This window comes from Babylonia areolata, chromosome 27 (assembly GCF_041734735.1).
Source record: "Babylonia areolata isolate BAREFJ2019XMU chromosome 27, ASM4173473v1, whole genome shotgun sequence".
Taxonomy (NCBI): domain Eukaryota; kingdom Metazoa; phylum Mollusca; class Gastropoda; order Neogastropoda; family Buccinidae; genus Babylonia; species Babylonia areolata.
The window spans coordinates 30,144,274-30,163,106 of NC_134902.1; the positions used below are offsets into that span (position 1 = coordinate 30,144,274).

General features: G+C 46.2%; 1 protein-coding gene across 1 annotated transcript in view; it reads right to left on the reverse strand.

Annotated features, from left to right (window-relative positions):
- The window catches only part of LOC143301260 (uncharacterized), a 34,716-nt gene extending 16,156 nt beyond the window's left edge, over nucleotides 1-18,560 (reverse strand). The window contains exons 1-9 of the mRNA XM_076615409.1: nucleotides 18,398-18,560; nucleotides 16,786-17,115; nucleotides 13,884-15,562; nucleotides 12,749-12,864; nucleotides 11,316-11,625; nucleotides 6,766-6,913; nucleotides 4,640-4,817; nucleotides 3,466-3,559; nucleotides 1,980-2,135 (exon numbers count right to left, since the gene is read on the reverse strand). Of these exons, the coding sequence (XP_076471524.1) occupies nucleotides 1,980-2,135; nucleotides 3,466-3,559; nucleotides 4,640-4,817; nucleotides 6,766-6,913; nucleotides 11,316-11,625; nucleotides 12,749-12,864; nucleotides 13,884-15,562; nucleotides 16,786-17,115; nucleotides 18,398-18,421 (3,035 nt within the window). The 5' untranslated portion in view covers nucleotides 18,422-18,560. The remainder of the gene's footprint in view (nucleotides 1-1,979; nucleotides 2,136-3,465; nucleotides 3,560-4,639; nucleotides 4,818-6,765; nucleotides 6,914-11,315; nucleotides 11,626-12,748; nucleotides 12,865-13,883; nucleotides 15,563-16,785; nucleotides 17,116-18,397) is intronic.
- Nucleotides 18,561-18,833: the final 273 nt, after the last annotated feature.

Here is an 18,833-nt window from a genome sequence, read left to right on the forward strand (position 1 = left end):
ATGATGGTGATGAAGTTGCTGCAACAGGTGGTGGTGGGGTGTGGGGGTGGGGTGTCTATTTAGGTGTGAGAAGCGTCCTGCTTGCCAAGGCTGTATACGCTCATAATATATCCAAGCGCCAACCAGGCTTCGGGACACGAGACAACCTGCAGCGCTGGTCAGGAAATTTGAGCAACACTCCAAAAGACGCATCCATGAAGTGGATGATACTTGACTGTGGGGTCCCAGTCTTCCCTTTAAAGCCCACAGAACACTCAGCTCTTTGTAGCAGTTAGCCATGTGTAAAAAAAACCCACCCCACCTCTGATGGGGATTCGAACCTGCATCCTCCCCTATCGTCAGTCTGTGATGTTAACCACTTCACCATGGTGGTGGCCTGTGTTATCTGTGAAACTTTTTAAAAGGAAATTTTCTATCTAAAATTACGTTTAAATAACATACTTACCGTGACCCAACTAGTGCAGACTCCGACAGGGGTCTGACATTCCTGTCCTGTGCAAACTACTATCCGCCTATGCGGAGAAAACGAAACTACGGCCGATAACCTCCTGGAAGTAGGTAACCTCCCCTTTGTCCCGCTGGCTAGCGCCCTCTTTTGACGGCAGCCATCATAAATTTTTTATATGATCTGTTCATGGACTGCCATTCCCAATTTCACTCATACATACGAGTGGGCTTTTACATGTGTAACTACCCTGCCATTTTGGCAGCCATACTCTGTTTTTAGAAGCCTTGCATGCTGAGTATGTTCATGTTGCTATAACCTATCAAAAGCAAACACAGATTAAGGAATCTCTGATGTTATTTTATTTAATGTCCTGCATCTGTATATATGCATGAAGGTGGATTCAGACACTAGCAGATTTGCACACAATATGTTGACCTGGGAGACTGGTAAATCTCCACCCTTCACCCATCATGCGCCCACACCAGGATCGAACCCAGGAACCTCAGACTGAAAGTCCAGAGCTCTAACCACCTGGCTGTTGTGACCAGCGCTTCTGTCATCTGCTCACTGACGTGTGTCAGGCTGCACAGGTAACAGTCAACGATATACAAGCCACCATGGTAAAGTGGTTAGTGTCACGGATAGACGACTGGGTGGACGTAGGTTCAAACCACATTAGAGTTTTCTTGTTGTTGTTTTTTTGGGTGGGGGGCTATGGCTGGGTCCGACCTAGAGTTGAGTGCTGTGGGCTGAAATGGGAAGGCTAGGACCTCACAGCTGAGGGCCATCCACTCCACGGATGCATTTTGTGAGTGTTGCTCAAATATTCCGACCAACACTGCAGGTGTCTTATCTTTGGAGCCTGTTTAATGCCAGGATATATATCATGAGAGCACAGTCTTATCAGGTAATCCCACACCTAAATGTTATTTGTTCACCACAGAAAAAGACGAGTAAAAACAGAAAACAACAACAAAAAACAACAGCAACAACAACACTTGGAAACAATGAGCTGAAAACTCAGTCTTTTGGATGAGACCATATATCGAGAGCCTGTGTGTAACATGCACTCAGCACATGTAAAAGAACCCACAGCAACAAAAGGGTTGTCCCTGTAAAAAAACAAAATAACAAAAAACATTCTGACAGCCCCCCCACCCCAACCCCATTCCCCGCCCCCCAAAAAGCTTGCTACTGGAAAAGGACCAAAAAACAACCACACAAACAGATGGCACAGAACAGTGATGATGCACTCTCCCCGGGGAGAGCAGCCTGAATTTCACACAGACTAAATGACTAGCATCTGTACTACCACTCACAGTCTAGTGAAAAGGGGAAGAAAATTCTAGCAAATGGGGAGTTCGATTCCATGCTCTCAGATTCTCTCACTTCCTATGAGGACGAGTTATCACTAGGCCACCACTCCACATCTCTGTGACTGCCTGCACAGAATCATATACAGTAACAGGCATAGGACCCCTTCTGCCCCTCATCCACCAAAAATTGCCAACAGTTGTCTCCCTTCCCTCACCTGGGCGAGAAGAGGGCGCCGTCTCCACAAGGGGCGGTGGAAATGTAGAGGTGAAAAGTGACGGTGTTCTTGACCCTCAGCCTTCCACCAGAGCTGGGTTCGAACAGTTCGTGCGGCTTCCCCTCCTGGTACGTCAGCAGCTGCTGATACAGAAACCTGCACACACACCCATGTAAAGTCCATGATACAGAAACCTGCACACACCCCATGTAAAGTCCATGACACAGAAACCTGCACACACACCCATGTAAAGTCCATGACACAGAAACCTGCACACGCCTCATGTAAAGTCCATGACACAGAAACCTACACACACCCCATGTAAAGTCCATGACACAGAAACCTACACACACACCCATGTAAAATCCATGACACAGAAACCTCCACACATCCCATGTAAAGTCCATGACACAGAAACCTGCACACACCCCATGTAAAGTCCATGACACAGAAACCTGCACACACCCCATGTAAAGTCCATGACACAGAAACCTGCACACACACCCATGTAAAGTCCATGACACAGAAACCTGCACACACCCCATGTAAAGTCCATGACACAGAAACCTCCACACACCCCATGTAAAGTCCATGACACAGAAACCTGCACACACCCCATGTAAAGTCCATGACACAGAAACCTGCACACACCCCATGTAAAGTCCATGACACAGAAACCTCCACACACCCCATGTAAAGTCCATGACACAGAAACCTGCACATGCCTCATGTAAAGTCCATGACACAGAAACCTACACACACCCCATGTAAAGTCCATGACACAGAAACCTGCACACACACCCATGTAAAATCCATGACACAGAAACCTGCATACACCCCATGTAAAGTCCATGACACAGAAACCTGCATACACCCCATGTAAAGTCCATGACACAGAAACCTCCACACACCCCATGTAAAATCCATGACACAGAAACCTGCACACATCACATGTAAAGTCCATGACACAGAAACCTGCACACACACCCATGTAAAGTCCATGACACAGAAACCTGCACACAAACCCATGTAAAGTCCATGACACAGAAACCTGCACACACCCCATGTAAAGTCCATGACACAGAAACCTGCACACACCCCATGTAAAGTCCATGACACAGAAACCTGCACACGCCCCATGTAAAAACCATGACACAATCTCAAGAAGATGTCCATACAAATAATGGTGACATGATTTTTCTTAATGAAAGAAACAAATCACAGCATGATTTAAAAAAAAAAAAAAAAAAAAAAAATCCACAGCATGAATTTGTCTTCAAGGAAAAGGCATAACTAACATAAAAAAAAAAGATATGCTGCATATGTTTTTTTCACAAAGAATAAAAATATTTTTGTTTTTGTTTTGGTTTGTTTGTTGATCAACAATTAGCTAAAGAAAAAAGTTAAAACTGAATAATATAGAAAAAAAAAAGCAAAAAAAAAGCAAACAAACCCAATCTGCTACATAATCATTTTCTCTGCTCACCTCATGAACCCTCTGCGGGTGATGATTTCTGCGTGAGAGTCGTTCACTGTGTTGCCCTCAAGGCTCAGTTTGTCTCCCGTGATACAACGATTTCCTGAAACAGGCGTCTGTGAGACTGCAAATCAGTGTTTGTGTAGTGTGTGTGTGTGTGTGTGTGTGTGTGTGTGTCCATGCACACGTGTGTGAGTGATGATGTTCTGCATGTGTATACACACAAAGGCGATTCAGGCACTGCCAGGTCTGCATATCTGTTGATGTGAGAGATCTGGAAAATCCACACAAACCTTCTCCCTTAACTCACCAAGAGCCATGACAGGGATTTAAACCCAGGACCCCCAGACTGAAAATCCAGTGTTTAACTCTCTCCATACGAATGGGAAAGAGACGACGTTAACAGCGTTTCACCCCAATTACCATCATCAAAATATTGCAAGTAGAAGACTCTTATACTGAAGAGGTGAATGTTGACAAAGATACCACAATTCTGACGAAGGAAGCTAAAGGTTGGATCGTTCAGACACCCACTGGACATCCGAGGGGTCTGTGTAGAGGAGAAGAGAGGACTGGCCGTACTGAGTGAGTTAAACCACTCAACATCCACATGTTTCCCAATAAGTCTGTGCAATCATGAAAGTATACATCTAACTGGCAGATCTGTTGGTTGTTGAGACCACATTTTAGTAGCAAAGCAACCCTTGTCTCCAAACTTCAAACACACACAAACGCACACACACACATACACAGAGATAAAGATACACTCACACACATAAACACTCTTTCACATGCATGCACATACACTTACAAATGGGCACTGACACGTGCACACACACATAAAACACACACACTCGCACACATTTTCAAACTCACTCTCAACCAGCCAATGAGGCAAGCAAGCAGACGTAACATCCAATATCTGCGACTGCCTTCACCACTAAACCACATCAGCTTCTCTACGATCAGCTTCCCTTCGTCTTTTAGCCCCCAGTTTCTCTACTCTTCAATCTACATGTGTTTATAACTTCATCTCTCATCCCCTTGAGCCAGGGTTATGCATACATGTGAATGACTGTTGTGCAAGTGCTTTGATTTGTCTCTGCACAAGATTCAGTGCTATACAAACGCTGTACAAAAACATTTATTCTTTATTATCATAACAACCAGCTGACTCTCCCACCTGTGCCGATACTGATGACGATTCCCGTGTCCTCGGGGCCGCGTTTCATCACCAGGCCGGCGATCACTTTCCGCCCTGCAAGGTTTTCTGGGATGCTGGCGATGAGCGCGTTGAACGACTGATGGGTCAAGGCTGCCATTCGGTCAAAGTGTGTCATGTTTTCTGGAGCGACGGTTTCCTGTGAAACACAAACACACAGAGTGTTAGTCACCTGATATGTCTTGTCAAAATGTGTCATTTCCTGATTGGTTCACAGGTTTTTAATCAATAACCTAAAGAAAAACATTTAAAAATCTTGTTGATAATCATTTTTTGTTGTTGCTTGTTTAACATACCTCCATGCGAATGTGAACTGCATGATATATTCACATTTGTATTTGTATTTCTTTTTATCACAACAGATTTCTCTGTGTGAAATTTGGGCTGCTCTACCCAGGGAGAGCTCGTCGCTACACTACAGCGCCACCCTTTTTTTGCATTTTTTTCCTACATGCGGTTTTATTTGTTTTTCTTATCGAAGTGGATTTTTCTACAGAATTTTGCCAGGAACAACCCTTTTGTTGCCGTTGGTTCTTTTACGTGTGCTAAGTCCACACTGCACACGGGACCTCGGTTTATCATCTCTTCCAAATGACTAGCATCCAGACCACCACTCAAGGTCTGGTAGAGGGGGAGAAAATATCGGTGGCTGAGCCGTGATTTGAACCAGCAAGCTCTGATTCTCTTGCTTCCAAGGCGGACGCGTTACCTCCAGGCCATCACTCCACACATATCACATACCACACACACAGTCACTCATCAAGCCACCCAACCATACAAACACAGCTCCCCCACCCCACCTCTACACACACACACACACACACATACTGACAACCCCCCTACCCACCCTCCTCCACCACACACACACACACACACATACTGACAACCCCCCTACACACTCAAACTCCACCAAACACACACACACACACACTCATACTGACAACCCCCCTACACACTCAAACTCCACCAAACACACACACACACACACTCACATACTCACAACCCCTCTACCCACCCTGCTCCACCGCACACACACACACACACACACACACACTCACAACCCCCCTACCCACCCTGCTCCACCACACACGCACACACACACACTCACAACCCCCCTACTCACCCTCCTCCACCAAACACACACACACACACACACTCACACACACACACACAGACAAACACACACACACACACTCACACACACACACACACACACACACAACGCCCCTACCCACCCTGCTCCACCACACACACACACGAACATAGTAAATTCCATGTCTCTTGTCAAAGAAACCACCATGTACAGACGTAGACCTGGTTTTCTTTTTTTCGTTGTGCGTGTGCAAGTCTGTGAATATTGTAAATCAAAGACAAATACATCACAATGTGAACTTTCATCACTGGCTGCTCTTTCATTTCCATCTGATGCTCTCTATGTGTCTTTCTTTGTCTGTCTGTCTGTCTGTAAGCATCTAACCATATCATGTTTTGTTTTGTTCTCTGTTGTGTAATCTCTGTTTTCTCTCCCCCTTTCACTGCTACAATGCATGTTCAAAAGTCTGTAGATTTTTTTTGTTGGTCATAAAAAAAAAAAAAAAAAAAAAAAAAAAAAAAAAAAGCAAGCAAACAAACAAAAAACCCACACATACATATACCCACTCCATTACCCCATCTCCCCAATCTCCCAACGCCTGTCCTCCACACATACAAATACACACACACTCGCACATGCATGCATTCACTCACACTCACACACACACACACAAACACACCCAACCCCCCCAAAAAACAAAACAAAAACAACAACAACACATATGCACACACATACACACACACACACTCACTCACACACACACATACACACACACACACACTCACTCACACAAACACACTCACACACACCCAAACACTCACACACATCCAAACAAACACTCTCTCTCTCTCTCACACACACACACACACACACATTTACACACACACACAAACACACACACATTTACACAAACACACACACTCACACACACACTAACACAAACACACACACACCCACCCCAGAGAACCAACCAACCAAAAATACCACAACGTACAGAAGGACTGGGTGTGGCGGCAGAGAGCTGCCCCTCAGCGATCAGCGCCCTGAGGGCGACGTCTGCGGCCTCCGTCTTGCCGTCCTTCTTGTTGTGGCAGCTGATCCTGTTGAACAGCCGATTGCCCACCCTGGCCGCCATCACAAACCTGCACATACACACACACACACACAGAGATATGAACCACAGAGATAATAACACACACACACAAAACAGTGATATGAACACACACACACACACACACACACACACACACTCACACAGTGATATGAACACACACACACACATACAGAGCGATATGAACACACACACACACACACACACACACACAGAGAAATATGAACAAACATACACACACACACACACACACACTCACACATGCACACACACACACATACATACACACACAGATGTGAATACAAAATACAGACATGCACACACACACAAATATTTACAAACAGAGAAATGTACAAGCACACAGAGATGTACATGCATAGACATGTACACACACACCACACACACACACAAACACAGATATGAACACATTCACACACATACATACAAACACATACTCTCTCTCTCTCTCACACACACACACACACACATGTACACACACACACACATGCCAACAGATGCACACACACACACACACACACACACACACACACACACATGTACACACACACACACATGCCAACAGATGCACACACATACACACACACACAAATGTACGCACACACACACATGCCAACAGATGCACACACACTCACACACACATATACACATGTGCAGATCTATACACACACATGCAGAGACAATACATACACACACATCTACACTCACACATTCACAAATACACACACACTCACAAATACACACACACTCACACACAAACATACAGAAACACACACACACACACACACACCTACAGATTTTCATTTTTAAAGGCACATCAGTCAAATCTTGCAGACTGATCTAAAAACGCATCACCCTTCCACCACCCTTCTAGTGTTCCAGCCCCCTTTCCTTTCCACCCACCTCCCTCCCTGCCCTTCACCTTCCCCCCCACTCCCCTGCCTGCCCTTCACCTCCTCCCCCCTCCATCTCCCTGCCTGCCCTTCACCTTCCCCCCCACTCCCCTGCCTGCCCTTCACCACCTCCACCTCTCTGCCTGCCCTTCACCTCCTCCCCCCTCCATCTCCCTGCCTGCCCTTCACCCCCCCCCCTCACCCCTCCCCCCATCCATCTCCCTGCCTGCCCTTCACACCCCCACCTCACCCCCCCCCCCTTCCATCTCCCTGCCTGCCCTTCACCCCCCCCCTCACCCCTCCCCCCCATCCATCTCCCTGCCTGCCCTTCACCTCCCCCCCACCCTCCACCTCCCTGCCTGCCCTTCACCTCCCCCCCACCCCCTCCACCTCCCTGCCTGCCCTTCACCTCCCCCCCCACCCCCCTCCACGCCCTTCACCTCCCCCCTCCACCTCCCTGCCTGCCCTTCACCTCCCCCCCACCCCCTCCACCTCCCTGCCTGCCCTTCACCTCCCCCCCACCCCCCTCCACCTCCCCCCTCCACCTCCCTGCCTGCCCTTCACCTCCTCCCCACCCCCCCTCCACCTCCCTGCCTGCCCTTCACCTCCTCCCCACCCCCCTCCACCTCCCTGCCTGCCCTTCACCTCCCCCCTCCACCTCCCTGCCTGCCCTTCACCTCCCCCCTCCACCTCCCTGCCTGCTCTTCACCTCCCCCCCTCCACCTCCCTGCCTGCTCTTCACCTCCCCCCCTCCACCTCCCTGCCTGCTCTTCACCTCCCCCCACCCCCCTCCACCTCCCTGCCTGCCCTTCACCTCCCCCCCACCCCCTCCACCTCCCTGCCTGCCCTTCACCTCCTCCCCACCCCCCTCCACCTCCCTGCCTGCCCTTCACCTCCTCCCCACCCCCTCCACCTCCCTGCCTGCCCTTCACCCCCCCATCCACCTCCCTCCCTGCCCTTCACCTCATCCCCCCCAGCCCCCCCCCACCGCCCACACCTCCCTGCCTGCCCCTCACCTCATCCACCCCAACCCCCCTCCCATCCACCTCCCTCCCTGCCCTTCACCTCGTCCTCCCCCCACACCCCCACACTCAGTTTAAGAGCCAGAGATATGAACACACACACACACACACACACACACACACACACACACAGAGTGATATGAACACACACACCGAGTGATATGAACACACACACACAGTGATATGAATACACACACACACACACACACACACACAGTGATATGAACACACACACACACACACACAGTGATATAACACATGAACACACACACACAGCGATATGAACACACACACACACACACACACACAGTGATATGAACAGACACACACACACATACACACACATCTGCAGAGACTGAGAGAGTGTGCTACCCTGGAATCTCAGTGAATCAAGCAAAGAAAATGCCTGAAGGTGTGTCGCTTTCTGTTTCTGCCTGAACACATTCAAATTTCACAACGAGAATGTGATGGACTTTCAATCTGAGGGTCTTGGGTTTGAATCCTGGGTGTGTTAAGGGGTGGAGACGTTTTCCATTCTCCCTCATCAATACATGAGGAGACCAGCTAGTTTGTGCCTGAAGCCTCTCCATGTGCAAAAAAAAGCTTGCAGAATGTCAAATGCACACATTTAATATCCCATAATCCATGTCTGTGTTGGCCAACATGGCAGGGTATAATAGTCATGCATGTACAAGTCCACTCGTTCATGTCTATATGAATGTACTCGTACAGGCCGATGTGGATCTCTGTACTCACATAAGACGATGGAATTGTCTTTTCTCACACAAGGTGGTGGGAATGTGTGTACTCACACAGGGTGATGGGAATGTGTGTATTCACACAGGGTGGTGGGAATGTCTGTGCTCACACAGGGTGATGGGAATGTGTGTATTCACACAGGGTGATGAGAATGTGTGTATTCACACAGGGTGATGACGGGAATGTGTGTACTCACACAGGGTGATGGGAATGTCTGTATTCACACAGGGTGATGGGAATGTGTGTACTCACACAGGGTGGTGGGAATGTGTGTACTCACACAGCATGGTGGGAATGTGTGTACTCACACAGCATGGTGGGAATGTGTGTATTCATACAGGGTGGTGGGAATGTGTGTACTCACACAGCATGGTGGGAATGTGTGTACTCACACAGCATGGTGGGAATGTGTGTATTCACACAGGGTGGTGGGAATGTGTGTACTCACACAGGGTGATGGGAATGTGTGTACTCACACAGGGTGGTGGGAATGTGTGTACTCACACAGGGTGATGGGAATGTCTGTACTCACACAGGGTGATGGGAATGTCTGTACTCACACAGGGTGATGGGAATGTCTGTACTCACACAGGGTGATGGGAATGTCTGTACTCACACAGGGTGATGGGAATGTCTGTGCTCACACAGGGTGATGGGAATGTCTGTGCTCACACAAGGTGGTGGGAATGTGTGTACTCACACAGGGTGATGGGAATGTGTGTACTCACACAGGGTGATGGGAATGTGTGTATTCACACAGGGTGATGGGAATGTGTGTACTCACACAGGGTGATGGGAATGTGTGTACTCACACAGGGTGATGGGAATGTCTGTGCTCACACAGGGTGGTGGGAATGGTCTGTACTCACTCAGGGCCGTGGGAATGTCTGTACTCACACAGGGCAATGATGGGAATGTCTGTACTCACACAGGGCGGAGATGGGAATGTCTGTACTCACACAGGGCTGTGGGAATGTCTGTACTCACACAGGGTGATGATGTCGATGGGAATGTCTGTACTCACACTGGGTGATGGGAATGTCTGTACTCACACAGGGCGATGATGGGAATTTCTGTACTCACACAGGGTGATGGGAATGTCTGTACTCACACAGGGCGATGATGGGAATTTCTGTACTCACACAGGATGATGGGAATGGTCTGTACTCACTCAGGGCCGTGGGAATGTGTGTACTCACACAGGGCGAAGATGGGAATGTCTGTACTCACACAGGGTGATGATGGGAATGTCTGTACTCGCACAGGGTGATGGGAATGTCTGTACTCACACAGGGCGATGATGGAAATTTCTGTACTCACACAGGGCCGTGGGAATGTGTGTACTCACTCAGGGCAATGATGGGAATGTCTGTACTCACATAGGTTGATGATGGGAATACATGTCTGTACTCACACAGGGTGATGGGAATGTCTGTACTCACACAGGGCGGTGAGAATGTCTGTACTCACATAGGGCAGTGATGGGAATACATGTCTGTACTCACACAGGGTGATGGGAATGTCTGTACTCACACAGGGTGATGATGGGAATGTCTGTACTCGCACAGGGTGATGGGAATGTCTGTACTCACACAGGGCGATGATGGGAATTTCTGTACTCACACAGGGCCGTGGGAATGTGTGTACTCACACAGGGCGATGATGGGAATTTCTGTACTCACACAGGGCCATGGGAATGTGTGTAGTCACACAGGGCAATGATGGGAATGTCTGTACTCACACAGGGCGGTGGGAAGGCCCCTTCTGGCTGACGACATCGATGGAGGCTGTCATGCGCCGCGACTGGGCATACTCCATCAGGGCGCTGATAGGGTTCTTGTTCAGTGCTGCAAAACTCTCCGCTGTGATCTGCAGCGAGGCGCCGGCACCGGAACTGCCACCGGCCTCTGCCATGCTTGTCCCCCCTGGCACCGGCGGCAGCGAGGAGGATGTGGAGGAGGGTAGTTGCGGCATGCTGCGAGACTGTGGGATGGTTGGGAGAGAAGGGTGGGAGGAGGGTGGGAGCACGTTGATGTTGCTGTGAGACATGCCTGTGTGTGGTGTGGTATAGTTGGGGGATGGGGTGTAGGGGAGTGGGGTAGGTTTGGAGGGGTAGCAGGGATGGTGGGTGGTGGTGGTGTTGGTGGTTGAGGCAGATGGGGGGGGGGGATGAATCAGAAATCATGAATCAGAATCAGGAATGAAGAACACTTTGTCTGGGAGCGTGTGCATGGGTTTGAATCATTTTGCTGGTTTGATTGTGTGAGAGAAAGAGAGACAGAGAGAGAATGTGTGTGTGTGTGTGTGTGTGTGTGTGTGTGTGTGTGTGTGTGTGTGTGTGTGTGTGTGTGTGAGTGTGTGTGTGTCAAAAAAAGAAAAAAAAATTAACACAAAAAACAAGCATATTATTTCACTTGCATTTTACCTGATGATTGATATGCACAAAATAAGAAAGTCATCAAGGAAGTGTGTAAAGACTACTAACTGAGTTTTTTTTTCAAGTCTTTTGTTTATCTTTTGAACCAGCATTTGAATAAGCCTTAAAAAACCTTTCTGTTTTAAGTGTTTGAAGCAGACTTTAGCTCTTTCACTGCCATATCTGACCTTAGTTGCCTAGACAGTGCACTGCCATAGGTGACTTTAGTAGACATTGAATGGTCATGTTAAAAGTACCATTTTCATGTTGTAACAGAGCTTGACAGCTGTAGCAGGTTTTCTGCCAATAGAACAATGACTAACTTTCACCCCCTGATTCAGTTTGATGTGAAAACGGAAATTTTCTATCTAAAATTACGTTTAAATAACATTCTTACCGTGACCCAACTAGTGCAGACTCCGGCAGGGGTCTGACATTCCTGTCCTGTGCAAACTACTATCCGCCTATGCGGAGAAAACGAAAGTACTATGGCCGATAACCTCCCGGAAGTAGATAACCTCCCTTTTGTCCCCCTGGCTAGCGCCCTCTTTTGACCATTGCATTGTTTTGACGTGAACGGAAGCCTGTAACTGAAAGCATGATATCTAATCTAAACTATTTGGAGCTGGGGAGTGTTTTTCACGCAGAAACTTGGCTGTGAAGGAGTTAATAAAGTCATTTGAACTGAACTCACCTGAACTGGACTGAACTGGACTGTAACACACCGCACACATTTTCCACACTGCTGTTTCACTCACCAAGGCGGCCCCTCTCTTGCTGAACCAACTCCAGGGGTGTGGGAGGCTTCTGGAAGGGGACAGCACTGCCTCCAGGACTTGCAGTTGTCTTTCCTGAGGACCCAGTGCTGAATGCACTGCAACAAACAAGGAAGCCAAGCGTCCACAGGTTTCATTCCTGCACAGACTGGGATTTGTTACTTCCCCTTTCTTCTACTTCTTGACTTTGAGTGGCAGTCTTTTGGAATGTAGCTACAGCACATTAAAGAACTCACAGCAACATGAGATTTGTTCCTTGCAAAATAAATTCTACACAAAAATCCACTTTGATAGCAAAGAAACAAAAACAAAAAAACAAAACAAAAAACAAACAAACAAAAAACAACACCCCCCCCATCCCCACACCAAAACAAATACTTATAGACAGACAGAACAAAAAGGGTGGCAATGGATTATGACCACATGCTGTCTGCAAGGTGAACAGCCTGAACTCCAGCACGCTCAGCAGACACAGATCTTAACAGTAACATGGTTATCAATGTTGATGAATGCCCCTCCCAAAATGGAGTGTGGCTGCCTTAAAGGCAGGGTAAAGTGGGTCATACATGTAAGAAGCCCACCTGTACGTGAGCAAATGTGAGAGATGATGCCCACAAAGACAGTGAATGAGAGAAAAAGATGATGAATGTAATGAAATGAATTTAGCAATGGTGAAACAAGTGCAGTGGAAGCGTAGCGGTCATGTGTCCATCTAGGAAGTGAGAGAATCCGAGTGCACAGATTTGTATCTCACACTCACTTGTATTTTCTCTTCCTCCACTAGATCTTAAGTGGTGGTCTGGATGGTAGTCATTCGGATCAGATGATTAAACTGAGGTACTCTATGTTGCATGCATTCAGCACACATAAAAGAATGCACGGCAACAAAAGGGTTGTCCCTGGCAAAATTATGTAGAAAACTCCACTTTCCTAGGAAAACAACACCTGCAGGCAGAAAAAAGAAAAAAAAAGAAAGGGTGGCGCTGAGCTGTATGACATGCCTTCCCTGGAGAAAGCAAACTGAATTTCATGCAGAGAAATCTGTTAAGACAAAATACAATACAACACAATACAATACAATACAAACAGCAATGTTAACATGCTGAGTATCACCAACCTGGGCGGTGGCAAAGGCATGAAGGTCAGTCCTTCTGCTAAATACTTCTGCAATGACATGGAGCCCATCCAGTTCAACTGACTGTTCACCACTGCTGGCTCTTGCACAGATGTTTGTAGCGAGACACTGAATGTTGTCACAGGGGTCACGGGACTATGCACTGACACAGGAAGTGAACAAAGCTGGGACGGTTCCAACGTTCCCGAATGTTCGGCCGCCCCTTGTGGTATCTGACCAATGGATGAGCATTGTGGAGAGGAGGATGATGACACGGAGAAAGGAGCCATACTGTCAGGATGCTTCTCCTCTGCAGCTGATATCAGTGGTTTCCATTCAAACTCTTCCACACTGCGGAATGATGCCGTTTGGTTACTGCTGCGACCTAGCTGACCAGACCCCAACCCTGCTGTCGTGATTGTTGAAGTGACAACAGGAGAAGAGGAGGGTGGATTGGAGATTAACCGGGATTCCACATCTCTCACATCATGGGAGCCTTGCACTGTGATGCCCCTGTCTGCCAGCTGTGATGGGCTTTGGTTTCCTGGAACAGATGGACCTCCGCCTCCAGATCCTTCACCTCTCTGGACAACAGAACATGGACTGGATGCTGCATTCTTCAGGTCAGGGTGAGCCTCTAACCATTCTTTTGGAGGCAGGGGGAGACCATAGGGAGAAGACACAGATGTGGCTGACGACAAATTATCTCCCTGTTTGGATGCTGGTGTTGGCTCACCAGCTGAAGATGTGTAACTCCCCAGCTTCTGTTCTGCCCACGCTTTACCACTGCTGGTGAGGGTACACATGCCCTTGCTGATGTCCACTCTGTCACCACAGTTCCTGATGTAAGAGGCCACCTCCTCCTCTGTTTTCTTCAATGCCTGGGAGAGCTCCTTGACAGTGATTGTCTGACCAGCAGCATGGTAAATACTCATCACAATAAACTCAGTCCAGTTGCCATCAAAAGCCGGCTCATCTTCTTCCATCATGTCCTCCTCGGAATCAAACATCAGTGTGCCCATCATGTCCCGAAATCGGCTGGTGATGGTGGGGGCCTCAAAGTCGTCATCCTCCTCTTCAAGGTCCATGCTGTCACTGTCTGTGTCACCACCCCTGTCCTTCAGTGGAACCACAGAAGTGGTGTCCGCTGTGTCCGCTCTTGCTGTGGGGCTTGCAGAGCTGGTATGATCGAGCGGAGTGTTCAATGGGGGTGCTCTGTTTACCGTGCAATTCAGAGCAAAGGTCTGATTCGTGATGTATTGCTGCGCTGACGCTTGGATGCTCAGAGGTGGAATTGAAGAGCCTGTCTGGTTTGGTGCCATGGAAGTCGTGGTGATGGTTTTCTTAGAGCTTTGACCCATGGCCTGTCCTGCAGTGGTGCTGGTGGCTCTGTCTTCCGCCGATTTTCCATCAAATGGTTTCTGGGACTTGTGGTGTCTTGAAGGTGCAGCACCTTGTGGAGTCGAGTGTCTTGCTGCTGGAGGAAATCCTGATGAATGTGCTGAAAAGTTCTGGTTATCCTGCCCCCTCCTACCTCTCCTACCTCTCCAATTCTCTCCGCCTCTTCCTCTGTCACTCCCTCTCCCTCTCCCTCTACCTCTAGGCAACCGAGGAGGGTGGGGATAGGATGCCCCACTACATGGAAATGTCTGACCATGTGAACTGCTTTGAAAATGACCTCCCTGCACGTAAACAAAAAGCAAAGTGAAATTTACCATGAACCCAATCACATCATGTTTAGCATGGAATTCTTATAGTAATAATGATGATGATAATAATCATGCTGCTGCTGCTGCTGATAATGATGATAATAACAATAATACTTCTACTACTAATATGAATAACAATAATAATATAGCACACTGATGTTCACACCTGCCAGACGGGGAGCCTGCAGTGTTTACAATAAAAAATGTATTTTTTTAATTTATACATGATGCATATAACATACCATACATGAACAAACACAAATACAAGCACACATGCAAACCCACAACTGGCAGAAGTTACAGATACACACAGGTCAATAAATATTATGGCAGGTAAAACAGAAGAGATATGTTTTGAGAGACTTTTTAAACTGAACTAGGGAATGCACATGACACACTGAGAATTCTGACACAATTACTTTCCTTTGAAGGTGATTTGGATACACATGTCCTTCAAACACACATCAAGTTTTTTGTCGGTTTTTCGTTTTTATCTAGGCATGATTCAGTTTTATATATTTCATACAACAGCCTGGTAGCACTCCACAAAGTTGGAAGAGAAAAGAACATCCTTGTATGTTTTTCACCAAAGTTTTCAAGTTATGGAAGTCCAATTTGATCAATAAAGATGACAGAATGGAATTACTATTGAATGGAAACCATGGGCAGCCTGAGCACCAAGACCCCCCCATGGAAACTGAACTGGACCCACAGTTGCTTATTGGTACTGTTATTCTGTTTGGTTTGACCAACTGTGAGCAAGGTGATTTCAGCATGGTAACACACCTACCTGGTATATTAATAGCAATGATGATGATGAGAATAGTAATGATGATGATGATGATCAGGATAATACTGATGACATTACTACTACTACTAATGCAGACTGATGCTCACACCTGCAAGACAGGGAGCTCATGGTATATATATATATATATATATATATATATATATATATATATATATATATATATATCCCTCTAGAAGAGAGAGAGAGAGAGAGAGAGAGAGAGAGAGAGAGAGAGAGAGAGAGAGAGAGAGAGAGAGAGGATGGTACATGAGAAATGAAATAATGATAAGCTAGCAAATCCACAAACAAACAAACAAACAAACAAAAAACACAACTCATTTCTCAACTTATAATTTTCAGGAAGACAACAAACACATGAGAAACAGACTAACAGATTGAAACGCACCCGAAATGGCAAACCTCCACGCTGGTTGTTACCCCAGTTAACCCACTGGGGATTTGGGTTAAAATGGTAACCAGGGTATCCCCGACCACCCCAACCATCGTGGGGCACCACCCTCCACATGGGTCTGAAACCCTGAAGTTGCTTTGCGACCTTGCCCTGTTTCTCCAGCCTGTACAGAATGGAATTGACAGCCTTTTTTTCACAGTTCCCAATGTGTTTGACGATCTGGGATGCCGCTTTGAGAGCTGTTTGCTGCCTGAGATAGTTGATAATTCTCTCCTCTAGACTGTTCCTTTGATTGTGCTGCATGTGTGCAAACTGGCCTCTCCCCTGTGGCAGAAATAAGAGGGAACATTTTTGTAGCAATTGTTCAATGTTCTACAACAAAAACATACAAGCTTGTGTGCATGCATGCACAAACACACATTTATGTTTGTGTACAAATATTTTCGGGGACAGTAATAATATCTATCTATCTAGCTATCTATGTGTATATTCATATATATATATGTATATATTATTTTTTATTATAATTTATATATATATAAATTTAGCATAGCATGCACATCAAAATATTTGCTTCTGCATACAAAAATAAATGCACATACGAAAACACAGAAACGCACATACACACACACATGCACACACACATATATACACACACACAAACCAGTGTGTGTGTGCATATATATGCAAGCACACACATAAGCATATTGCTTTATGTTCCCATGTACCTGCATACACACACTGCATGTATGCATACATGCTCTTTCATATATATGTACATATCAACACTCACATTCATACTATACAACACACACATTGCAACATATGCACACACACACACACACACAAAAACAAACAAACATACAGATTATGCAAATATGCAAACACAGAAACAAACTATCAATATATCAGATATACAAAGTAATTAATCAGATTAAGGCAGATTTATGCCTTATCAAACAAGAGAAAATTGAGCACTTTCGTGACTTAGTTCAGCAAAGATATGAAATGCACATTAGGTGAACTTACCTCTAGCAAACACATAGCATTTGAATGTCAGAATTTGAATCGTTTTTACCAAACTTTTCAGAAAGTTTACTTGAATATATTGACAATTTCAAGATGTTATCTGCTATTGCAAAAGGTTTGATGTGCTGTTCAATAGGACCCCCTCTTACTCCGCCTCCCATTTTTTTCTAATCTCGCTTGAAGTGGAAAGATGTTTAACTGAAGACTAACACACACATAAATTATCACAGTCATGTGAATATGCTCACACTTAAACATATGGTCAGAATGCAAATATGCACACAAAGAAACATATGGTCACTATGCAAATATGGCCAGTCCATTTATTAAAAAAAAAAAAAAAAAAAAAAATCGCAAGTGGTCATTTCCGCGAAACCGAAAGTTGACTTCTTCCGGGAAATCTTACCAGTTTGTTGCTCAACCAGAGCTATTTTATTGATTTTTTTTTCTTTTTAACGTGCACCATCATTCAAATAAAACAAACTCGTTCGATTCCGTGCTGTGATTACCAGGAAAACCAAAACTGAAACCCCCCACCAATGCAGAAACTTCAGAGAACTTTTTGTGCTTTGCCAACCTGATTAGTTGATACAGGTTCCATTGATCGCTCCCACTTTCCGTCATGCGATTGAGTAAGGTTTCACAATATTTTCTGGTCGTCTCCTTGAACACACAGTAACAACAAAATAATACTAATGAACATATTTAATCGACAAATTTGAGTTCCTGTCCCCGCTGGACTTTCCTTCTTTCCAAATTTAGAGCACGGGCATTAACTCTGATGATTATGCTGTGTGTGTGCGCGCGCACATGTGTGTGTGTGTGTGTGTGTGTGTGTGTTGTGTGTATTTTTCGAAATCTGTCAAATAAAAGCAGCCACTTAGGTAATTGTTGTCTTAATAATAATAATGGATACTTATATAGCACACTATCCAGAAATCTGCTCTAGGTGCATTACAAAAACGCTTTTGCTAACATAAAACATCATATCTATGTTATATACACACACCAAA